Consider the following 26,916-nt stretch of genomic DNA (forward strand, 5'->3'; position numbering starts at 1 on the left):
TAACATTAAATTGCTCATAATCAGATTACAGTTTTTATGGAGTACATGATTACATATGAGCCTATTAGTTTTTCTCTTGTAAAAAAAAAAAAAATCCTACTATGTATCATACCATTTAGCACCTCAAAGAATTAGACCATGTATGAAACAAATATAAGTTACTAAACAGTTATCATCATCATCAAATCCACTGACCCTTAATAATGCATTTTATGATGTTGATATCAAAAATAGAAATTCTCTCTCAAAGTCAGAATACCTAGTTCACGTTACTAACTACAGTTTTCATCATATAATCTGTAATCATGGACTACAGTTTGCCCAGCTTTAACAACAGTGAATCAACACCAAACGCATCATTTTGAAGGTCAGGGTTTTTAGCACCTACATTATTGTTGATCAGTGTCCAAAAAAAAAAAAAAAAAATGTATTTGAACTTCAAAATGATATACCAAGTAACAGTCATGCCTAGATCCTGTGGATGATTTAGCATTTTACAGTTTCAGACATGTGATGTGGGGAATGAATTGTGGCACAGAGACTCAAACACACAGGAAGTCAGACAAGAGGGCCAGGGAACTGACCTCCATTGCTTTTGAAAGCTATTGTATCGCTAATGCAGCGAACCACGAACTACTAAACTACTCTAGACATAACAATGAGGATCACACACACAACAGACTGAGACGAGGAAACGCACTTCTTATATTGCTTGATAAAGCTTTAATTTATCTGTAATGACACAGTTTCCAGCTGTGGATTACGCATTCAGCTTCGAGAGTACAGTACACAACATCTACAAAATAACACAAAAGTTCAAAAGCCAAAGTCTGTCCAACCATACTTTTACACTGCAGAAAAAACTAACTAATCTCTTTAACAAATATAAATGTACAACTTGATAAATTAAGCCTTAGGAAGCAGTGTATTTAATGGATTTCAACCAAACTTTATAAATAAACTGTACATATTCTTTTAAAACAAATGTAGTATTTTTCATACTTTTTGTCAACTTTACAGCACATAAAATAAAAGCGGTGGATCACAACTAGACTTTTTTTTTTTTTCCTACGCTGACTGATGACCGTATGGTAAACATGTTGTAGTAGTTTCTCTCTGTCGCTTTAAGTTCATGGCTGTAGTAAAGAAAGATAAACAGTAAAGTAATAGCACATGACACTTAACTCAAACTGGCTTTGTCTCGAGATATTTTGGACCATCTATGAAGCTCACTACCAAATTGTCTCTCAACCTTTCTGTATTACTTGTTAACGCACATTTTCTCATACGGGTCACCAGTCCTTCACAAAACATGTAAATGCGACAAACATACAACTGTACACTTACGAAAAAAAAAGTCCAGTTCCCCACAAAACGTTACGATAATACAATCCTTTCAGAATTGACTTAAAAAAAACAAAAAAAAAAACAAAGGCAATATTTCTGCAAACACGCATCCAGCAGCATTCTCTCACAGCCACACGAAGATGGGGAAAAGTCTAAACGGGAAATTTACAGTGCATCGCAGACTTTTCGTAAATGAGGTGAAGTTTCTTTTTGACACAATATTTCACATATATTTAAATATATCATAAGCAGATACGGCTGAAAGTCAAAGAGAGCAACAGGTGCAGAAAATGCCAGCTTTCCCATTCCCTAAAGTTTCTACCGTGGTGTTTCAGACGTTACCGATAAGACGATGAAAAACGTTAGTCACATGTTCAAGCGAAGGTACATTCAGTTTTATCAGTGGTGCAGAACTACATCACATCTGACCTTATTCAAAAGCAGAATGAATTTCTGAGTCATTCATGAAAGCATTCTTAAGGAATAACTTAACGCGAAACCATTATTATGTAATTGTAGCACAGAATTCAACGCGATCACTTACGCAAGAATGGCTTTAACTAATTATTCAATCTATATTATGCAAGAATTTATTAAATTATTAAATTCAATGCAAGTTTACTAAAGAATTGTTGGAATAATGTTTGCATAAACTGACACAACAATGAATAATTGTTGCCTTCAATTGAATAATTTGTAAAAACAAAAAATTCCAATTTACAGATTTACCAATTATTAAATGAAATGGTTTCACAAATTAATTCTGTAAGAATGTTTTTTTTTTTTTTTTTTGAATGATTTCACAAAAACTCTGTTCGTGTTTCATGAATGAGGCCCACTGAGGTATGATCAATGTGTAACGGTCAACAAAATCTGAAATGTATATTATACCACAAATGGACACAGAAATGGGTTTGGAAGCTTGCTTTTGTTTCACAGCCTGAAAAGAGTAAAACTAATAATGCCTTTGATTATTGCTAATTGATTGATCCCCAACTGTTAATACTTCAATTGCCATGTTATGAACAAATGGCATTCATTCCGTGGCCTCATGCACAAAACACAGTTTATTTCCAATAGTCAGCCCAAAGCGTTCAGCAGAACAAAATCAGGTGTATTCAAATTAGAAATAATAAACCAACACCAGAACAAACACACAAACAATGGAGGGTTGGCACTGGGCTAAAACAGTGTTTAGTACTTCCTAAATGGCAGCTGATGGAATATGAAGACTCATGCACACGGCTCAAGCCAACAGGGTTTTTTTTTCAGAATCATATATTATTATTATTATTATGGTTTGAAAATAACAACCAAGGCCTGAACAGTTCCAGGTGAGAATGAGTAGATTATCTGTTAAACAATACTGCCAGTGCTGGCATGGGTTCTTCTCCATCAGCGGCATGATTTATGAACGCATCGCCACAAGAGTCAAGAAATGAGGAAAATGCAGAAAGAGCAGTTTAACAACAAAGTGCTGGCAGTACGAAACAAAAAACAAGCAGTTCCTTAAGATACAATCGTGTAAAAAAAAAGGGGGGGGGGGGGTGGAGAAGAATGTCAATTGTTTCGTGAACACTGTTTGACTGTAAGAATATTTATGTTAATGGAGACAAGTAGAGTGTGACTGTCATATTTTGAAATGCATCAAATGTTTCTATAAAATTGAACACACACCCACTCCTGCCAAATTGTTTCAACTCAAAAAAAAATGAGTACACTTTAACTTCTCAAACTCTTGACATCAAGAGAATTTGGTTTAAGGGCTAACTGAAATGGCATCGGATGAAATGTTTGGACAATTTATATCCAGTCAAACGTCAAGAAAATACTGACAGCTTCTCAAACAAACAGCAGCAGGGCAGGAAATGTGTTTGAGCAAACCCTGATCCTGGTACGAGAGCAACTACTGCGGAGAAACGAAGCACGGGAAGATAAAGACCTTGAAGAAAAGCGTCAAAGATGTCCAATTTATAACAACAAAACCGCTTGCTCTTCAAATGGCACTAAATTTCATAAGATATGCGATTAAATCTGCAGATAGCATGTTAAGGAGTAAACCTCGTGCTCGAATACTGCAAAGACTGTACAAGAGTCGTCAACAGTATGCCACAATTCCCAATGTATAACCTCTACCGAAGATATTGCTCTGTCCAGTAAACATAAAATGGACCTGAGTGGATCCGTTTCGAGCATCCAAAAGTCCAAAAATTTATCAAATATGGCAAGAGTGCTGTATGTTGAGAGCAACACTGTGATAAGCAAGTGATCCATTCATGCGCCAGTGCCATTTTAACAGGCTTCAGTCATTCTTTACCCAACTATTATCGTTAAAAACTGTAAATCCAACTCATTATAAAATGGATATGTCACAAAATACAGAGTTCTTCAACCACCACTAAACATGTTGCAGGGACCTTTAAAAATAAAAGAGTTACATTTAAACTGGTTTTTAATCAGGGCTACTGATGCCCGCTGAAGTGCCGCCTCCTCACCAGACATAGTTTCCACACAAGGTCTCTTCTTCATAACTTTTGGCTCATCTAGAACGAGGTCTCAATTGTCAAGAGACCGCACAGGAAAACAAAAAAAGCACCAAGGACATAAATAATCGATATAAGTCGCAGGTTAAAAACTATCAGAAGTTGGAATAAAACCCAAAACGAAAAAAAAGTTGCAGTTCGTTTGTCCACCTGCGTCCACATCTTCTCAGTTCTGTGTCCATGTTCACACCAGTGCATAGTCCCAGGCACACGGTGCCGTTTAAACATCCAGGATTTCCTCTGCCGTACCTCCACAACGCAATCGGTAACGTCCCGCTCTCCAGCTGATGGTGGGGTCCCAAAGAGCGGACAGGAAAATCTGAATTGTCATGGACTCCCTGATGAACCAAGCAACTGCGTAGTCCAGCTTGGAGAAGGATGGAGGGCCGCCCTTTGAGGAAAAAAGGAGAATTATATGAAGAACTGGCAAATGTTGCAGTTCAATATAAAATGGCTATGTAGGGATGCATGATTAAGCAAATGCGATTATGAAAATTGAAGAAATCGTTTGTGATAATGAAAGCTGTTTGCGTAGCTTCTCGGTGAACTACGGCTCTGTGTAGTAAATGCTGCTCCATCTGAAAGCATGTGAAAACACCACATGTACTGTATTTTTCGGACGATAAGTCGCACCAAGTATAAGTCGCATCAGCTCATACGTCATGATGAGGAAATAAAAAACATATAAGTCGCACTGGACTATAAGTCGCATTTATTTAGAACCAAGAGAAAACATTACCGTCTACAGCCACGAGAGGGCGCTCTATGTCTTCAGTGTAGACTACAGGAGCAATGAGCAGCATAGAGCGCCCTCTGGCTGCTGGAGATGGTAATGTTTTCTCTTGGTTTATTTCTCTTGGTTCATGTCAAATTAATTTTGATAAATAAGTCGCAGCTGACTATAAGTCGTAGGACCGGCCAAACTATGAGAAAAAGTCCGACTTATAGTCCGGAAAATACGGTAATAACATGTTTTTCCTCCAAACTCAATTCATAACGTCAGTCGAGAGTCTGGCCTTCGGATGGAGATTTACTACTGATCAGTAAATCGTGCTTCACTGAAAGATACGCATGACAAACACAGCTTCTGCCTAATCGCGATTTCGATTCGCTTTATCGTGCAGGCCTACGTTGAAGAACTCTGGTTAACTTTTGTTTGAAAGAGTTGAAAATGTAAACCATTTTAAGTTGATTGGATGCCAAACAAGAAATGTTTTATATCGGAGTAGAATGAGGTTGGGATTGGATTTCAATCACGCTTGGATCCGCGCCAAAACAATCTGTCCGAGATCGCCTGAATGAGGTGGTCTTGGCTCGATTAATAAAACGAACTCTGGAGCGGTTCAGTTGTAGTGAGAAAGCAGTCAAATCAGACCAATGAACCAGGCTATATCACAATGTATCCTGGGTAATTTCATAAGTTCCATGAAAAACAGTAGACGATTTCTGTGGGTGAGCACATATTCTCCATTTAAAATCAAAGTACGCCTTTTCATTTAATAATGCCGTCTTATTGCTCTTCATAGTAGGTGCATTTTAACATTTTCCCGCCAAATCCTGGACTCCTGTACAAAATGATAAATTAATATAACGACAGCTATACAAAAAAATTGAATAAATCAACAATACGCCCTCAACGCTGTTGTCGTCCCATCTTGACGGATGACAGCTATGAGCGGAAGTCTGTAAAATAAACCGTGGAACTTTGACCAATGAGAGAACAGTTTCCTCGCACGTGACTTGTATTAACAATTTTGGTCCGTTTAGAAAAGTTGCCGTGTGAAACCGAACCACACCAAACATAAAAAGCAACATTGTAATAATTTTAATACCCGTTTCGGAAACAAAGCAATCATTCTACAGGTGTGGAAGCACCCTCAGAATCAAAATCCACAGTTAATGCCTTGTTAATAGTGAGAATTAGACCTTTAAATAAAGTGTGAATTTTACTCTCACCTGTACTCCTCTCAGCTGGATGTAATCCGAAATGAACCAGGCCAGGCAATGGCACAGGAAAAACACCATGATGTCCCAGCGAAACACATGGTGGGCGGCCCAGCCGATGATAAGACTGGCCACAAAGCACTCAGAGATGGGCTCGATGACGGTGGCCGGCAGCATGTTGATTCTCAGTTTGGCCCATCTAGCAAGAGCAGATGAAAATGAGATGAGCGCAGCTGTTTTTTTGCACCACAAAATGGGAACTAGTACCATCTTAAGCCACAAAAACAACATCATGTGTTATAGTTAGATAGCAAAATCGATTCAAGATATGCTCTGTATTACGATGCGATTTAAAAAGACATGAATCCATCAGCAACGCTATCAGAAAATTGCGAACAGCAACAAAAATAACCCAGTCCCTTCACTGCGCCAGAGGTGGCCCCATCAGGACAACAGATTGGTTTCGCTAGCAGACATAAAAAGCTGATTGAACAACCGGCGTACCTGATCATGCGAGACTGGAATTGTGCAATGGAGTACGAGCCAGAATTCTGCATGGCTACCTGCGTTGCCATGGAAAATTTCCATCCCCTGCAAGAGAAGCACCACATCACTACACTGGCAAATAAAGGACATCTGAGTCTGAGAGAAACGATTCTGAACACACGTTACAGGAATATTCTCATTCAAAACAAATGACCCATATGACCTTGAGATGATCTTCTCCACACAATAAAAGCATACGGAAACCAGACATATTAAATTTGTGCATACAAATAAATGAACGACATACTAAATGCTAATCTATGACTTCAAATGATTCGATAAGGAAAAGATCAAAACCGAAAAAGCTATTCATTAAAAACCTTTAAGTCTTATAACTGAATATACACGGAAGCTAATTAGATTTCACACGATTAGCTGAAATAAAAAAAAATTTGCGTTAGTCACACAAAGCTATTGAATACCTTGAATATAACGCACAATTTGTATAGACCACTTTTATGACACATTTATTATGTTTTTGAAACTGTTGGCAGTGTTGTTATAATTAAACGAAGACTAAAACCATAAAAAATGTTATTTGAAAAAAATAAATGTTAAAGCAAAAAAAAATATATATATAAATAAATTATTATTAAATTAAAGAATATATATATATATATATATATATATATATATATATATATATATATATATATATATAAGCATCATTTTTAAATGTTGTTTAGTTTAGGTGAAGCGCTAAAATAAAATAGCCTAAATATCATAAATAATATTAATACAAACTATAGGCATTAAAAAACTAAAAATGACTAAAATTGTTAAAACTTCAAATGATAAAATAAAATACAAAATATTAACAAAAGCTGTCATAGTGTATCAGTGATATCAAAACACTAATCGCTGCAGCTTGATTGCCTTCACTTTCATTGTGTGGAAAAGAGCAGCGTGAACATTCTGCTAAACATCTCCTTTCGTTTCACAGAAGAAAGAAAGTCTTGATTTTTGATCTTCATGAGGCTGAGTGAAGAACAGAATTACAGTTTATTTCTTTCTTTTAAAGACAATGAAAAAAAAAGTAACCCAAAAAGCCATTTTCAAACCTGTCTGCGATGGCCTTGGCCATGAAGTAATCTTCAGCGATGTACTGAGCAAACGCAATCAGCCCCCCCGCTTGGTCCAGGATCTCCTTCCTCATGAGACACGACATCCCCGTGACACACTTGATTCCCGTGACATTGGCCGAGATGTAGGAACGAGGATGTGAGGTTCCAAAATAAACCTGCAGGACGCCATGTAGGACAGTGTTTATACTCCACACAATTAATCTCGGAAGATCTGACGCATTAACAATCGCATTACATGTGATTATTTATTAGCAGAGCGGTCAATTTAACATTCTTAGTCTGTTTTTGTAACGTCTATAACTCATCCGTCACAACTTTATTTGATTGAGAGACCTTGAGTGATTAGGTTTTACTTCGAGCTTACAAAAACATCATAAATAAATCAATATTGTCAGCTGTTAATGAATTTTAATTTCATACTGATTTGGCAAAAGAGCTTTAAAGTTCAGAGGAACTACAACATATGGTGTCCCATTTCAAGTGTCCACTAGCAACAAAACCACAACTTATCAGTCTTATTGCAGTGTGACGGGAAACAACAGCACTTCTTCTGATACATGATAGCAATGAAGTGTTCACAAGCTTTCTAGAGCCAAATCAGGACGACCAACACTGTCCCGACACAGAATTCAGAAGGTCACTAGTGAAGGCTGCTGACCTGCTCCAACGTGGCGGCAAATCCTTGTCTGTCTGCCACGTAAGGAAGACCGTGAACCAATCCCACCTTCTCCGTCATCTGATTAGCCATATCAGTGAGAGTGTCTGGCTTCACTGTAGATAGAAGATCACAGTCAATTTCACAAGAAGAAAGCAATAATAAACTACGGTATTCACTGAAACACTGAGGTTTGATAGTCTGTTTGAAACGCTCAGTTTTGGATGATAATGAGGTCAAGCTCACCTCGAATGCCGCTGTCACAGATCCAGACGAGTTCGTACCTTGCCCCTTCATAAGCTGGCATGAGGTTATTTATTTTTGGATTGATGCCAACTTTCTTACCCCCTAGAACAAGATAAAGAGGAAAAAAAAATGTCAGCAACTACCATTAGGGCTGTAAATGATTGCATTGTAGCATCATAAAATCCGTCCATTTTGAAAGAAATTTAATTGTGTTAATGTTTTGTCAGTTACAGAGGTCTCCAGGGTAGAATGACATGAATAATAATATTTCCGGATTTTAAAGCATATTAGAAAACATCTGAAATATAAAAATATCTCTCTTTTTTTTGTCTTATAATGGAGACTTCATTCTATGGAAGCTGACTGATATCCAGTCCACAATAGTAATAAAATTATGATTATTTCTATGCAATTTTTAATAAAACCCCCATCCCAGGTCTAGATCAGTTCTGCCATGTTCTCATCTACAAATCAGAAGCCAAATTACTCATATACTATTAAATTAGTTATTCATATTTTGAAATAGATGTGATATTTTCAGTTGTATGTGATTGTCATTTTTACTAGTTATGTTTAGTACTTCAGCATATTATATTTCAGATAATTGCCAAGGCAACATTTCCAACCTTATTATTTGATGCAGAATCCAAATTCAAGCCAGACGGTGGAGTTGGTTTAATATGCAAATGTATTAAGAAAAATATTGAAAAATGAAACTACAAAAAATAACTTGGAAGTATCATAACCAGCTGCAAATATAGAAAATCCCCAGTTAATATAGTTTTAAAAGCAATCCATTTATGATGGATTGTGCCCATCTAATATTAATAAAAATGAGCACTGTATCCAAAAAGGTATTCAAACTATTAAAAATACAAAGTGGATAAAAATACCAAGTAGGGCTGCACGATATTGGGAAAAAAGGACATTGCGACATTTTATTTTTCTGCGATATATATTGCGATATGAAATCTAATCTAATTTTTTCTTACAAACAAAAATGGCGTGAGCACACTTACATTCTCATTTTAAATGATTTAAACAGAGTATTATTTAAATTGGAGTAAATTATTTGTTTGTAACTTTAGGATATGGTTTGAATTTTAACAAACTAACATGAACTTACCATGAGCAATACTTTTGTTACTATATTTTTTAATCTTTGTTTATCTTAGTTTATAAAAACTCAGCTGTTCATTGTTTGGTAATGTTACTTCACAGTGCATTAACTATGTTAAAAAATGCTGTTCAATTAATCCGCGAATCATATTCGGAAAGGTGCAGCTGCCCGTACAGTTAATGAATAACGGATCAACTACGACAGCCTACATCGCACATCCTGCAATGTGACAATCGCGGATTCGTACATCGCGATATCGATGCTTAAACGACACATCGTGCAGCCCTAATACCAAGTATCTGAGTTGAATAAAAAACCTGTGAAAGTCTAAGTCGAAGTATTCAAGTGAGCCTCTAAACAAAAGAGGAAGTAAAACTTGGATCAAAGATGCTAGAGCGAGAGAAAGGAGAAGTCAAAGATGAAGATACTTCTTATAAACTACTTCAGAACAAAAACACTGTGTGTTCAGAGCTGAAGTCAGGTCTCAAATGCAAATGAGCGATATCAATCATATACATCTTGCCTTTTATGAAAATGGCCTTAATAAGCATCGCCGACTACTAGTTTCTTTTCCTCTTTCTGAGGCCTAGAACATTCTGCGAAATCAACAACATTGCCAAGAGTGATTAACTAGAATTACTTTTCATACGCAGTTAGAAATACATACAATGTACTTGGTTAAATGCAAACTATTACTTCTACTTATTTCAATGAACAAAAACAATTTTAATATTTTTAGTTAATGAAATAACAATCATATTAGCCAAAAAGGAAAATATGCAAACGTGAACCTGAATTATGATTATACCGATCCACGTCAAATTGCAATAAAAAAAATATGACTGGAAATTCAAAATACACATTGGCAGAAGTCATAGTAGTATTATTGTTTTGATTTGAAATTATAATGCACATTGATAGAAGTCATATTTCAAGATAATAAAAATTATAATAATTAATAATAATAATAATAATAATAAAAATGAAGATTATATTTTAGATTAATGCAGTATATTTGATTAAAGAATCTGACTTTACGTTACAATGCACATTGATAGAAGTCAAATTTAAAAATATAATCATAATAATAAAAAAAAATTAAAAAAAGCAAGATTAGAATGATCAAACAATTACATTAATAGTAACCGGTCTAGCATCATCTATCAATAAGGCAGCTTCTCTTTAAATGCTCTTATGGATGTGAGGTTTATTTGTGGACTGAACTGCTGAAGATCATATGACGCAGGGCCTCTGAGAGCACTAATGCAGTTCACCAAGCACAGAGATGTTTAGATGTCAGAGATGTTTAAAGCAACACAAACTCGCAGACGTTACATGTTTTCTAACATGGCTTCAGCTTAAAACAAAGCAGCGGATGACATCTCTAGGACGGATAACAGGACCCCAGAGAGACACCCGCTCCAGTCACCAGCTGTTCCTACTGAGCAAGAATCAATATCCACTCCAAGAGCTACATGTGCATATACACAGCGGAGTTGTGGCGCACGAGCGGCTCTTCAGAGACCCTGCCATTTCCCTGCACACGACTAACAAAACTGTCAAAGACAGCGGAAGCCACGAGGGACGAGAGATGCTCCTCAGCGCAACACTGCCTGAGCTTTCTGTATTACTGGCTCCATTTGACATGGAGAGAGTGAGATGATCATCAAATGCTTACCTATGAATAACCTGGCGTCAACATTCGGATATTTGCCCAACAGCTTTTTGCAAACATCAATGGCTGGATCGTCATGGTCTTGGACGCACAGCAGAATTTCAAACTGTGGGAAAAGGCAGAAACAATTTTGAGCAACTCGAGTTATTATGGCACACATAGAGAAACACAGTTCAGAAACGCTGTTTCCAAGATGCTATTCAGTAACCCACAGAGCAGCACAAGCTCAATACTGCGGTGAGGAGATCAAACCGGCCAAATAATGGCATCAGTACACACAGAGCAAAGAGGTTGGCCAATCAGAACACATCTTTTTTTGTTGTTTTGTAAGTTTTGTCATGTCAGGGTTCAATTAGTAGGGAAGAATGTGGGAAAAGAGGGGTAATGTGTGTTTTGTCCCTTTAATCTTCTAGACGATATTAGGTAATGCAATACTAGGTGCTAAATACAGGTTTTTTCTTCATGTCAAAGTCATTTTTCTTCATGGCAGGTGCTTTCAGTGCAGTCAATAATGCAAGTAATGTGCAGCAAAAAAATAAATAAAAATAAATAAATTATATATATATATATATATATATATATATATTACACACACACACACACACACAACAATATTATGATACATTTTATTTAATAATAATATAATATTTACACTGTACATTGTTCACATATTTCACCAGATGACACAAATGCTTCTCATTGCACATACAACTTAAATAAACCTTTTATATGATGAAAGTGTTAATGAATATGAATATTTTTTAATTCAGATATTTTTGAGGTATGACATCAACTATCTTGCCATTAACAATAAAAAGGCTCATTAAAAACAAACTCTTTATGAAATGAAAAACTGATAAGTGGTTTGAAGATTAGTTTTTTTTTTTAAAGAAAAACATGCCGTGAAGCAGTTAAAACATGAAAAGAATGTGAGAAACTTTCGTCCTCTAAATCAATCATGTGATGCACGTGTAGAGACCGTGTGTCAAAAACTGATCAAAATCTCTAGAGGTATGAGATAAATTGACATGGTTACTTCAGGCGGTCTTAAAAACGTCATATGGTGTGACTCTTGAACATATAAAATAAGTGACATTAAATAGCAACATTTATATAAAAATATTGGTATAACTAATACTTTTAAGCCATTAATTACAGATGCTTCATTCTCATTTCATAATTTCTCCTCAACCAGAGGACAAATTCATAAAAAAAATAAGTGGCACAACTTTCCCATACGCTCACTATTTAGTCCATAATCTAAAAAGAATAGACTAATGAAACACCCAAAATAGTAACAGACACCTGGGGTGCAAACAGCATCTGCCAAAAATATAACTGAAGAAATAAAACATGTATCACGGAGCTGAATATGTCCCCTATAAAGCGTCAGGATTTCTATTGATCTGAGCAGACAGCACTGAACGTCTAGCTCTCGACAAAGAAAGCGTGGCAGGCCACATAAACAAAAGCTTTCAGGGAAGACGGTCTGAGGCTTGTAGTCGCACCAGGACCAGAGTGAGAAAGAACAGGCCTGCGCTCTGACAAGAGACAGACGTCCCCCTCCAGCCACCATGCTGCCATGGCTATGGCCCGGGACACAGGAGCCGGAGGACAAAGGGACTTTTCTGTGCTCACAGAGATGTGGGTATGCGACAGTAACCCCGAGCGGGGTAATAGTGCTGCGCTGAAAGACTGGGAGTCTCTCATTCAATCATTTATAAACATGTCCGTGAGCAACCCCTCCAATCTACATCCAGCACTAGAAATCAGGAGCGCTGAGATCAGCCCGTCCCAAATGAGGGAGACTAAACATGAGGTTAAGAAATAATAAGACTCAGATGAATACTGGCGTCAGGGAGAGGGGAAATAGAAAGCAAGGGGAAATCCAAGAGTGCAACATTCATCTTAGATCTCGTTCCATTTGTGTGTCGAAAACAGCTAGAGAGAAGTGCTCGATAATAAATCCAGCTTTACCTCCAGATGTGAGAATAAGTTATTTTTAACTTTGCAAATCGGCTTTACTAATAATGTGCTAGTTAGCAAGTTTCACAAGGAATGTGACTGAGTCTCTCAGAGAACTGCAGTCACCCCACAGAAGAAATGGGCGGGGTCAGCAGAGCTCATTAGCATTTAAAGGGAAATGCACCATAACGGCTTGCTGTGAATATAGAGCTGTTTTTGACAGTTTTACATCACCATTAAGAAATTTAGACTTTTCATTAAGACCCTAAAGAATCATTTCAACTTGTGGAAAATGGGGATGTGATGAACCCTCTAACACTTTAGTTTAGGGACTAATTCTCACTATTAACTAGTTGCTTTATTTATTTGTAGCATATTGGCTGTTTATTAGTACTTACAAAGCACATATTTTGCATGACCATATTCTACATCCATAATCCTACCAAACTGACTATTAATAAGCAGCAAATAAGGAGTTTACTTAGGCAAAAGTCAAGTGTTAATGGTTTGTTAATAGCGAGAGGTGTGACCATTAATATTTGCCATGTTGCAATTACTGACCGATATGGTCACATAGTTACAATGAACAGACTACAGGTTACACGCCTAAAGTTTGGTCTTATTGTGTTTGCTGATCTTCTAATATAATTATTTAATATTTAATATTTCAATGAAGGCTTTGGGTTACATTTGTGTGTATCTTGGTGCTTTTCTAAATAAATGAACTGAATTAATTATACCTAATTGGTCTGCTCGTGCACTTCTGTTGAAATGGCCTTTAAATTAGTTCGGGCAAATGAGGACAAGTTTAAACTAATGCATGTCCGCCCATAGACTAAAAAATAAATAATAATTAACACAAAACTATCCATCCACATCAACACTATACAATGCCAAAATTAATGAAATGAAAAAGGTCACAACGTTGCATTGTGGCAACAAAATTTCAGTTTCTGATTGCCACAACATTGCCATAACTAAAGTTTGGTCATCAGATCACACTGCGATCACATAACTCTCATATACTTTGGTGAGCTCTGTCTTATTACCAACAAAAAAGTGGTATTTAAAAGACGGAAGACCAATGTTATTAAAGTAAACCATAAAAGGCACGGGTCACCTAAAGTCATTTTTCCTGACCTCCACTGTCTGTTATAATCAGTGTTACTCACTTTCAAAACCCCAGAGCAGCTGTCCCTCCCAGCATTACTAATTTAGAGGTCCGGGCATCTATCCCAGGAACCCTAATTGCCAAAAAACACTATCACTTCCTGCTTTCGAAGGAAGCTGTAGCGCAGCTGATGCCAAACGGGGAGTGACATACCAAGTCAACAATGTACTGAGGGTTAGGTGTGTCTTTCAACAGAACACAGAGACCAAACAAACCAACTACCATGACACAGTAATTCTGAGTACTGCCATGCAAACTGACACCACTGCTCAAATCAACTGTGTGTTTATTTAAAACGTAAACGCAGAAGGAATTAATCAGCACATAAGCATGAAAGCCGGAAGTGATTTAATCAGAGGTTAACACCCGGACAAATCGGCATTCCGAGACATTGTTAAAATGACGGCTTCAGGTGTACATTTAGCATTGTTGAGGGTGTGATTTTGTGAAGTTAACACTGAAGACAGGTTTTGAATGTGATCATTCTGGACAGCTCTTAACAGCTGAACATCTGGCCCTCGTGACATCCCAATCCAGATCACATTCCACGGTGTTTTGTGCGTCATTTAACATTCCTGGGAGCCTGGGCTGATCGGGACATGTACTAATATTCAAATCATTTTTCTCTCTAAACCACAGAGTCACTTTGAGGTTGATTTGGACTGGTCACTGCGATACCACCTTTACAACTTAGGCAAAAACTTGAACAAACATATACATGTTCATCTGAACTAAGAGTAATACACTCATATTGGTAGCTGAAAGCTATAAGCAGCCAAAATATTTTTTTAACAAAAGGGTTAACTGTATATGGCTGATCCAACTTACTGTCCAACTTACTAAATTAATAAATAAATCTACAGTTTTATTCTGATTCTCAGTGGGCCTAAGATACAAGAAAATGCTTAAAATTAGATAATAATAAATACTTGTAACAAACAGTTGTGGAACAGTAATCATTTTATTTTATTTGTTGATGTTTGATATTTTTTAAGCATTTGCAATTACACTGAGAAAAAAAGTTGAATTAAGTTATTTTAGTGAAAAAAGTTAAGACTGAGTGATGGTGGTGCTTGACCTACAGTTAAAAAGACATAAAACAATGAATGCACGCTGTAAAAGAGGAACTTCTGCCCTAGAGATGCTGACGTGTTCCGACAGTGAACTAAAACTCAGAGTAGGTGTCTTGACAAATCCATCATCCACAGAAGTCAAAAATAAATATGCAAATTGCACTTCAATGGAACGCCTGCAATACCCAGAAATTAAGTCAGGAATAAACATGCTGTGACGGAAGAGACTCTTGCTGTTGGCATATCTATTGAAAGCAATTCATTATTTTTCATTTTTATTCCCCATGCACTTGAATCTGAGAGCCTTGGAACGATTCAATTGGACATGAAACATTTTTAATAAAGCTAAAACTTGCTGAAAATTAGACTTCCTCTTGCATATGGCAAACGCTTTATGCCATCTGCTCAAAAGAGGCAAGCTATTTAATGTCTCTTAAGAGAAATTAAAGATGCATTTACACTTGTTTTGATCCGAATAGGCCTGAATTAAAGAAATGGGAAAAATGTCCGCATAGAAAACTCGTCCCAAAATGTTGATGCACGATTGGCTTGTGTAGTCGAGAAGAGATATTTCACTTTACAAATAAATAGCTATTCGGAAATCTACTTTAATAAACAATAAATAAAAATACAAAAAGCTTACATGTATAAGGCCGGTATCCTACAAGATTAATTTTAGTAATAACACTTGATACTAACAAGCGATTTAGTTTTTTTCCAAAAGAATTTTTTCATGGTACAGCTATACTTAATATTTTATAAATATTTTTTTTTTGTATCAATAAATTTGAATTAAAACAAAACTAAAATCAATTGTTTAAAAATCGTATTTAAAAATACTACAATGTACAGTGTGAAATACAGATATTAATAGTTTTTATAAAGATTCACGTTAAGGTTACGTTAGATTTCCTTCTGTCATCATCTAAATGTAAAAATAGGGGAAATGAGCATGCACAAACATCCAACATTGTGCAATATCAATAAATATCGTCTGAAAATCAATATGGTACCAAAAATAAGATGCATCCCAATTCTAATTTGGCTAAAATAAGGGGAAAAGTTCCTAAGAGTGTTGCAGCTAAATCAATCATTGCGTGTCACTGAGAAACATACAGACTGTCTGGAACTCCAGGAACAAAGATAAGGAATAATTTAGTTGTCCGTTGTGATTGTGTGGCGTCGTAGTAGTTTCACGTTCAGTGCAGACAGGAAATGCTTGGTTTGGAGACTGGTTAAGATGAATGATTTAAAAGAGAGATTTTCTAGATCTAGATGATTAGAACGGATTCCTTCAAAGCAGAGGCTTTATAAAAGAACCCTCTCCTCCTGTCCGTTCACTTGAAAATTCACAAAGCATGCTCCTAAAGAGGGGAGACACTTCTCTGACTGCAAACCTACAAGGAGCAGCAGCTGGAGGAGGAATCAACATCTGTGCTGCTCAAACAGCTGTGTGACAGAAAATGGAGCAGAATGTCCCATCTGCAGAGCTTCACTTCTGAATGCACCCCGTCATCTCGAATCCCACAGGAAGAGCAGCGGAGGTTTATCCGCCTCCATCCATACTAGAGTCTGCATTAAACTTTGATCGGTGGAATGAACTACAGAAACCTCAACCTTCATTCGCTGGTGACTCACTGCGAAAGTCTACAGATTACTCTGAAGATCACAGGAAACAATGAATCATCGCTTAGGTTGCTGCAAGTATTCATGTAAAAATAATGCAGAAGTTGATTGACAAAAAAAAAAAATGACTGGAACTGGATTTATATTTATACTTTTTGTGCAGAAGCATATTCTTTGAGGCGGATTGCAAAAAATAAATAAAAATATAATTTTGTAGTTCATTTGCAAAGTTTTCTGTAAAATACTACACTACCCATAATCCCAAAGTGTAATCCACCAATCAGAGGAGTCGCATTTTAAATGGAAATGAGAGAGCAGAATGAGAAGGGTCATGTGAGTTTTTGCAAACTAGCACAAGTAAGCTAGACCATGTTTAGCTAGTTAAGTCAGCTAGTTAGCAAACTATATGTTCACTGGGATAAAAATTTTGATATAAAAATTTTAAAAAGCCCCCAAAACTGACCCAGGAAATCCAAGTGCAAGGATTTATGGTAGAATTTATAGTAATGTCTAGCATTTTTACTGTAATACAATAAAGGAACAATATAAAAATACGTTAAAAACTGACCCAGAAAACCAAGCTCACAAAGTTACATAATTTGCAATGTACTTTTTAAATACTCCGTAAAGATTTGAACAATTTCCTTCAGAGTTGGTTTAGAATTTTTTTACCCTTATTTTTATTACAATTCTTTTAATGCATTGACAAAATGAATGAGAAAACATTCCCAGAACTTTAACGCCAGCTACTTTTAGCCAGAGATACCTTGCTAAAGCACAAGATACTTAATTAGAGTACGAAAACCAGAAAACAAAAGTTTTTGTCTTCATTGGGATTGGAGTTGAATGCTTACGGACATTTTGCTCCATTTTGTTTGGGTTTAGAAGTAGAATAAAATAAATTCCATTGCCTATCCCCTCAGGATACCTGGAATCATGGTTACAAGTACCACAGGCACATCGGTTTTCCATTTTATGAAGCATAAACCCCATAAAACCAATGCAAGCTTCAGATCTTCCAATGTTTCTATGGCGCTGAAACCTAAAGATGTCCGAGTTCCACTCCCCATGCAACTGATACTCAACTGCCATTGGCTCAACTGCATTCGAGGGGAGGGCCTTACTGATAGGGCAATTTAATATTATACATTTTTAATTTAGGAGCTCTGACAGATGTCTTACGACAGAGCGCAAAATGGGTTATTTCACAGAGCAGCCACACCTGGAAAAGCATCAGTGATTTGATCAAAAGCTTTGTGCTTAAGTCACAATGCAAACTAGAAACACTGCAATTAGATGGTGGCAGTGCTCAGCAACAAAGATAAGTATGTATTATCAGGGGACGCACCGTGCATGTTTCCATCATGTCTACTGTAACCTCTTCATTACGTGTTGAACACAATTGCCACCTTTAGCAAATCCTGATGGGTGAATCTCATGAGGAACATATCTAGATCTTATTTCCCCCCAAAATGACTATTAATTTGATTTAAAGAAAATTAAGCCTATTTAGAATGTACAGTCTCATTTTGTTTTTATTGTTTTTTGATCAGTAAATCAGCTTTAATAGAAGGATTATGTGACGCCCAACACTGAAGTGAGAATGATGCTGAAAATTCTGATTTCATCACAGCAATAATTTACATTTTACAATATTTTCACATGGAAAACCGCTATTTTTAATTGTAATAATATTTCAATGTTTTTCAATGTATATTTTTTCAAACAAATCCAGCCTTGGTGAGCATAAGAGTCTTATTTCCGAAAAATTACACAACTGCACAGAACCTAAACTTTTAAACACTGAAAATTTGTCATATGATAAAAATGCCATTGCAGAGATGAATACTTGTGGGTAAATGATCCTGAAATGAAGCCAAAATGCTAAAATCCAGATTTAGTTTCTTGAATGTACAGTTTTACCTTTCAAAATTCTCAGGCCAAATATTTGGGATGGCTTTGGATACATTTGCCAGGAAAATTTGAACATCTATTCAAATAGCCGATAAGATTCTCCAGTCAGTGCCTTAAGAATGTCCTATCGGAATATACTGTAAACTGCGAACATAAACTTTATTTACATAAAAGCAAAGCAGCTGTACTTCTGGTTTTATCATCTCCTGCTTTCTATGTTGGTGGTCTGCTATAATTCAGCCTCTTAAAACAACCCAGCAACGCTGTCTGACTCTAGCCACAAGCAAAAAAAGAAGTGCAGATGTGACGCAGGAAGTGACAAATTTGCCACCAAGCAAGTACACCCATGCACAGTTGCAAAAGTTGTGAATCGGAGCACAGTATTTTACCACATTTATGAAATATTTGTAACCTATAAAGTAGGGCAGTGCATTTTAGTCCAGCTTATGAAAGACATTTGATCTAATTCAACAGTATGTTTATGTCTTTTAAGAGCTAAGAGCTAGCAATTAAGGCTACTTTAACACGAAAACGGTGTAGTCAAAACCGGAAAAGTTCCATGTATTAACGACAACGTTTTCAAAACGATTCCCATTTACATATATCCGCGAAAACGGCCAAAAACACTATTACGTACGCCAGGCCAGTAGTTGGCGCTGTCACTTTGTTAGTAAACTACCATAGGGGAGAGATGATTATATGTTTTATATGATGCGTCTCTGCTGTTGGTTGTAATATTGGTGAAGTAAATCCACACTTTGCTGAAGAAGCTTCAGCAAACTCTTGAGCACTTTAAAAGCCAACTGAAGTATGAAACTTAAATGACAATATTTAACTCTACTGTCTATTGTTTTAAAAAAAAAGCAATTAAATTTGACGTCTACACTTTAATTTGTTCACCTGTTTGATTGCATGGAAAATAATAGCACACCTCTCCTAAAGTCGCACAATTTTAGGCATCATTTCTGTTCTTTGCAAATACAGGTCTCGATGAGTTATGCCCTGAAGTTTTGTACTTAAGGGTTTTTCGAGAACACATAATAGCAATGCTTATAATAATAACAACTTTTCTTTAACCAGCAACCTGAATCAGCAGCACGAGCAACAGCAAGGTCAAAGACTTTAGAGGATGGTACCTTGGGATAGTCCAGCTCAAAAAATGTCTCCAGATTGGTTATGAGATTGGGGTCCACACCCTTGAGGGGCTTCAGCAGCGACACACCAGCCAGTTTGCTGTACGGCACTTTTTCTGTGGTCTTCTTGTTGAGATGCAGACGGCTGAAAAGAAAGTGAAGGAATGTTTTTAGATTACATTATGCATTTCAATGGGGTTAACACATTACAAGTAACACGAGTTACCTATTGCAAGTAACTAGCAATAACTAAATATCCTCACAAATATCCTCCTTTTTGTATTTTATCTCATTTTATTAATCAGTGTTTTTGCTTTTATTATCATTTACAACGAGAAACACTCGGATGCAGTTAAAAACATTCAAGTTAATTACACTACAACAGGAACCAGGACTATGCTGCACACATTGAGTAAAATCCTAGTTACTCTATTTGCAAGCAACCTGCAGTAACCAAATGAAGACTGCAGCACATAAGCCTGCAGTGGGACGGTGTATTATTTCAAACATCGATCAACTGTTTGTTTGCAGTTTGTCTGGCAGCTGATAGCCCGCAACAAGACAGGTGATCCAACTGGTTTAGTTTCCCAAGTATTAAAGATTTTCGGCAGTTTCACACACTTGTCATACTTTGACTAAAGAAGGAAGTCACACATTGCTCAAAGTCTATAGGGCCAGGTGGGTGACTTTTATTATATTTATAGCTCTTAAAAGTCCACTGAACTCAGATATTATGTTACGAGAAGCTCTTTGGCTCAGTTTCAGGAAGTAAAGAGCATTCTTGATGTCACAAAACTATTTCAAAAAACCTATTCAAAGTATTTCTAAGAACTGTTCACATTAATAATGGCCCAGGTAATGCAGAATTAAGCGTGCCAGTGTTTATAGAGGCATTTGTAAATTGGAGCAGTTTGATCAGGAATTCTAGCACCTTGCTCTTCTCGGGAACTCCACTTGTGCACTTCCTATCTGTTCCTGTCTTAAGGGTCTGGAGTCGTTCCTGACACACTTGCCAGCACTCTACAGAACAAGCACAGAAGCTTCCAAGACAGCAATAGCCATTAAAAGCTGGAAGAAAGATTTAGCTGTCTGAGCGCGTTTGATTACGAGAGATAAGTTTGTCTATCTAGACTGCTAAAACATCACTGTTGCCACTTTCTTGTGAATGTCAAACAACAATCTAAGCTTTATCTAATGCAAAGACTGAGCACTAAGAAAGAAGAGTTAAATGGTCATTTCTATTAGTCCATAATAAAGCTATATTTATTGGTCATATATTGTAAATATCAGCATCAAACGATTACCGCACCTGTACATCACGGTTGTCTCAAAACATTTTACAAGCATAAAGTTGTATTATACATAAATTAAAGACCAATAATCGGTTTAACCGATATTTGTTAAAGCTAATAAAAATGTTCTTCTTATGCGGTTATCGGGTCATATGTTTTTAGGAATAATTGCCATCTGCTTTTTGATAAAGTAACTTACTTGATGTTTTGTTTGAATGCAACTAGTAATAATTTTTCTCAAGTGAGAAATGTACTGCATTCTTAACTTTATGTTGCCTTTTCACTATCCCAGACAAATAACAATCATTGCATTTTTAACAAAGAGAAGTACAGGAGCTGTGTGAATATATAATCATATGCAAATGTGGAATTTTCAAATCCATTTTCCACTTTGGTGCATTAAAATACTGGAACATTTGCTATTAGACTGCTGCGACTGCATAATCCGTAACTAAAACATTATTTTTAAACATTACACCTATTTATGGTATTTTGCCCTGAAAAGTCATTTGTTTTGTGTGAATATATTCATACAGTCATTAATAATTAATTTATTAACACCGTGAATAAGTGCAGGATAATTTACCACCAATTAATTTCATCTTTTTTTACCATCAATAATACAAAAACTGACTAGCCCCTTTTTGATGCCATACAAAACATATCACATGTAATATGTTTGTAAAGGAAAGGCCTTCAATTCCTGTGTGTGTAATGTTTACTCAGCTCCACACATGAGTCATGGAGGTAATTTCTGAAAGCTCTTGGAGCAGCTCATCATCAGTTCATGTGAGGTGTCCGTTAAATAATGGGGGGCAACACGACCTCACCTCGCCGCCTCATACCATTAGCGCAATGGGAAGCAACGCCATACCACGTGCTCAAAACATCCACTAAGGACCAAATTCCTTAAATAGCAATGACTAAATTCTAATGAACCATCGGAAATGCAATTCCCTTTGCTTACTTATGGTACACGGATGGCCCAAGGCGAAAACATGACTTCAAAAACAATGCATTATTTCCTAGATACAAAAAATGAGATTTGTATGTGGGAGGCACGTAATGTTTGCAAAGTCATAAGAAAATCAGCATGTTTGATATAAAAAGTATTTTTTATATTTTTGTATATTTGTATTTTTTTGTGGTCATGTTAGTGAAAATGCCGTAATACTGGCAAGAACAAATCTAAATTATGCAGGGAAAAGAGATCTTGTTATCAAGAGGATACAATGACAAATCAAACTCCAGAGATTTAAGTTGCTGGCACATTTCCCTGTGTTTGGACACATTTCTTTTGGACAAAATCCAGTTATTTTAATAGGAGTCCACAATAATAGGGTAATTTGCATTAGGGCGAAAGATTTCCCCAAGCCAATTTGGTAAAAAATGTGTCTTTGTACATCACTACTTACAACAGACAGTGGACATTATGCCAGCAAAATGTCATTCAAATGTTCTCACGTAGTCGAACCTCTACTTCCTCTAAAGGACTCATATCTGGTTGTTGTGAACCAATAAGTGAAAATCAGGTTTTAAAAAAAACTGGCCAAACTCTCTGAAACACCAGTACTTTCCCTTTGTGGCAATCCTTCATGATGAAGCCATGAAGACATGCGCAACTTTCCCACTTTATGCAAAGAGGAAAGGATGACAAAGACATTTTACTAAACCGATCCTATCACACCGGGTCAGACGTCACATACCACAAGAGTGACAATCAGAGCTGAGGAACCAGGAAACACGGCAGGTGAGGTTCCCACAGGACAGGCTTCACACCTGGTTCCTGAAACTAGGTGTACTCGGGACTCTAAGAATCTCGGTTACATCACCCAACCTGTATTTCTTCATCTTAACGTCTCTGCTGACGCTGCCGTTGAAGAACTACCCAACCAGATAAACAATATACAAAAGCGTCATATAAAAGACTCCCATTTAATTAACATTCTGTGGAGTTTCAGGTGTGAAAAAGGGTTTGCTCCTCGTGATTATTCCTATTATAATATTACTTCCCATTAATCTGCAAGTTTCCACCCACTGCGCCGTCAGCCACGGTGTAGCAGTTCTTCTAAAAACCATGGTAAACGTTCAAGCAAAGCAGAAACAAAGACACATTCTGGGGACACCTGACACTTATATTACATTTTGTAAAAAGGGGCATAACAGGTCTTTAAAATACCTTTGATTCTAAACATATGAAGGAAAATACTAATAACGGATCTTTGTCGACTCATAAAAAGATACCATCAGGTCTCGAGGGGCAACAAAACGCTGCTCAACAAGTGAACTGCTATCTGTTACAAAGAAAGCAGTTGACCTCAGGGTACAGCCTGATCATGACATTCAGTGCTTTCATTCCTGTTTCACAACAGATGGATGTGAGTGACCTCAGGAATGACTCACAGAGTCTCACCAGCTGCGTGCCATTGTGTGGTCACAGCAAGACCATAATGAAGCATAAAAAAAGTAGACACCGATAAAAAAACCTTGTCACGGTCATCTTTTCAGAGCAGAATCTATATAAAAGTGGATGTTCAGTCAAGTTTCCAACACATGCTTGATGACTTGCTAGGATGGTTTTGGTTCTAAGAACTGACTTATCCATCTTAAAACCTGGAGCATGTTTAAAGGGAAAAGTGAAAGGCAACACAAAAGCTCATGAGCAGAAGAGGGAATAAAAATATTACTTTACGTCACAAGCATTTCTCAACGTATGATAATGAGTGTACAATGGGAGCTGACGTCTGCTTGTTTGAATGAGTCGCATGACCCGCGGAGACCTTCTCCCGAACCCTGGCCGTTTTTGCATTAGCGGATGCATACCAACACATCATTTGGGAGTTTGCAAATGCCCCAAAACAATCCTGTAAGACGGACACGAACAAACAGAGCCTCGAAGATCAGTCTAACTCTGATCAGAAGTGTGTTTTCTGTAGTAGAAACAGAGCGTGATAGAAACCAAGACAACTCACATGACACACTGTAGCAGATGGAGGAAACTCCCAAACCACAGTTCCCTAGTTAACAATGTCCAGTTCACTATAGACCAAGTATCATATGATATACACTACCAGTCAGGAGATCACCCACACTTGACTGAATTTATCATATACACACACATACATACATATATATACATATATATGTGTGTGTGTGTGTGTGTGTGTGTGTGTATAGACAGATAGATAGATAAAAACCTGATTACTGGAAGATGTTAAAACATGTATGCCAACCTGATATAATAGATACGATACTAGGTAATTAAATATGATACTGGGTAATAAATTGGAGGTGATACGTTATAAACCATGAACAACATCGGTTAACTTCAGTGAAAACTAGGTTTTATCAAAGGTAAACAAACGTGCTGGTGAACGACAGACTTACGTTACCCAAACAAAACCATTATAATATATAAACATATTCAATTGAATCCTTGAAAGCCGGTTTCTGGAGAAGCTAATTGAAGTAGCTTTGATTCCCACCACAGACAATTAATAAAAGCCCCCTGAGAAAAGAACCCCCCGAGTGATTTAAAAACCAATTAGACTTTGTAAAGTACCGAATAAATGAACAGGAACAGTGCGCAGTACGTTAGCTATGCTAACTATCATCGCTAGCGATAAGAAATGAGATTAATGTGAGACTAGCCGGAGGCTAATTTGTGTATGATTGACATATTATTAATATGAATGTATCCAACGCCAACTGTGCTAGCGAAATGAACATTTAGATAGTTATAAATATGCTTTTTTTACGCATTAGCAGTTAAACCGCGACGAGCCGAAGAGGAAACCCCTGTTAGCCAGACCCCATCTGCACTGAACGCAGCGACGCAACGCGCCGCGACACTCTTTCAACGCTCCCGAAACTGTCTACGCTGCAAGCTAGCGATCAGCGTCGCTAAAAATAAAGGAAGCGTTTGATGGTCTCTTTCCAATCAATGATGCCGCAGTCACTTACACGTAGATGATGGACACGAGGTGCATGAGCCAGAGCACGATGAACAAGCCGAAGCCGAAGATGGAGAAGCCTTGCAGGGCTAGATCGAGCAGGGCCATGGCTGTCCTGTGTCCGGATGCGCTGACACCTCAGTGTTCGGCCCTAATGCTGGAGCTCTCTCTCACACACACTCACTCTCTCACACACTGTCTCTCATACACTATCACTCTCAGATGACTGCACCGAGCAGGCGGGTCTGCTGGAATCAGCGCATAGCAGAAGGTGACGAGGCGTTCATGGGTGTGGCTGATGTCGAGGTGGGCGGAGTCTGAAGGATTGCGCCAAAGTGAACAGTTACAGCATTTAAATCATTTTATTTATTTATTTATATTTTTTGGCAAGACAGGAAATAATAATAATAAATAAATAAAAACATGCACTTGTTTTTTCCCCTTTTTCTTCCACGAAACCAGAAATCTCCACTTTACCAAACTTATTTTTTTTTTCTCGATATTCTGAAAGTATTTACAGAGAGGTATTTTCCCTTGATTTTAGACAACATTTTATTTCTAAAAAGAGCGTGATGTCTTTATAGTTTTTTTCTGTCTGTTGACTGGTTTTATTTTAGTATCTTCTGTTTTCATTAATTTAATTTTAATATTATTTAAAGGTTTAGTAATTTTGTTCTGTAGACTATTTACCAGTTTTTCAGTCATTTTTAGAAGCTTTTAGAATGTGTGTGTGTGTGTGTCCAAAACCCCTCTGTAAAACACCGAAATCTAAAATTAAACAAGAACTGTGAACCTAGCTTTGTCCAATGTTCAGATTTCTGTTCTGGACATTAAATAACAATAACAATTCTGTATAACTAATTAGATAATGTCTTATTTGCATATTTAAACATACATTTTTAGAAAAAAATTTGAAAACACTTAAAGTAATCAGCTGAGTAATGTATGGAAATATCTTAAGTTTTGCTATTTTATTTATGTATTTTGTACAGCTTAAACGTGTAAGAGGAGCGACTAGTGCTTTGTGTGTCAATCATTGTTCTCATCGTCTCTTAAAAATCTCTGTGATCTCTTGTGTATGGACTTTGGAGAGCTTATATCAGCATTTATGTGTGAGGATGGATTATGGATGGGGTCATGGGCCTCCACAGCTGAGAGGCCTGCCCTGACCGTACAACAGAAACCAGCCACTCTCAGTGTCTTCTAAACACAGCACTATTGCAGCTTTGATGTTGTTTACTAATCATATGTGACTTTTTGGCAGCTTTTGACAGACTTTTAAATTCAAGTGTTCATTTCTGCAATTGCAACCTTATGGCTTTATTTCTCATACTCCTTTGTTGTTGTTGTTGTTGTTTTTTTTTTTTGTATTTAAATACATTTGGAGAACTTTTGACAATTTGTAACCAGCAAACCATCTGACTGACAGGAGTTATTATTTATTTCAGAATTTTAACCTAATTTCTATAAGTTCAGGGAGATTCCCAGGGACTTGGTTACTTTCCTAAGTACTTCATTAATTATAGTGAATGCTTGACTTGTAATAAGGAATCTGTACTTGCAAACATATCAACATGTCCCATCATACAAAGCATTTAAGGCAAATGAGCAGATACAATAAAATACTG

At 36.8% G+C, this 26,916-nt stretch overlaps 1 protein-coding gene across 1 annotated transcript; it reads right to left on the reverse strand.

Moving 5' to 3' along the window:
• Positions 1–708: 708 nt before the first annotated feature.
• Positions 709–25,570, reverse strand: LOC113109641 (ceramide glucosyltransferase). Its single transcript, XM_026273337.1, has 9 exons — positions 25,299–25,570; positions 20,047–20,188; positions 11,165–11,267; positions 8,367–8,468; positions 8,124–8,236; positions 7,442–7,620; positions 6,339–6,425; positions 5,847–6,033; positions 709–4,281 (listed from the first exon to the last, which is right to left on the reverse strand). Exons 1-9 carry the CDS (start codon positions 25,394–25,396, stop codon positions 4,111–4,113), a joined length of 1,182 nt encoding a protein of 393 aa, XP_026129122.1. The 5' UTR covers positions 25,397–25,570; the 3' UTR covers positions 709–4,110.
• Positions 25,571–26,916: the final 1,346 nt, after the last annotated feature.

This window comes from Carassius auratus, chromosome 10 (genome assembly GCF_003368295.1).
Source record: "Carassius auratus strain Wakin chromosome 10, ASM336829v1, whole genome shotgun sequence".
Classification (NCBI taxonomy): Eukaryota; Metazoa; Chordata; class Actinopteri; order Cypriniformes; family Cyprinidae; genus Carassius; species Carassius auratus.

Coding starts and splice junctions, on each gene's coding strand:
- LOC113109641 (XM_026273337.1), bottom strand. CDS start 25,396: ATGGCCCTGCTCGATCTAGCCCTGCAAGGCTTCTCCATCTTCGGCTTC. Junction 7,621..8,123: donor TTGCCGCCACGTTGGAGCAG/GTCAGCAGCCTT, acceptor GGCGTCCTGCAG/GTTTATTTTGGAACCTCACA. Junction 6,034..6,338: donor TTCCAGTCTCGCATGATCAG/GTACGCCGGTTG, acceptor TGCTCTTGCTAG/ATGGGCCAAACTGAGAATCA.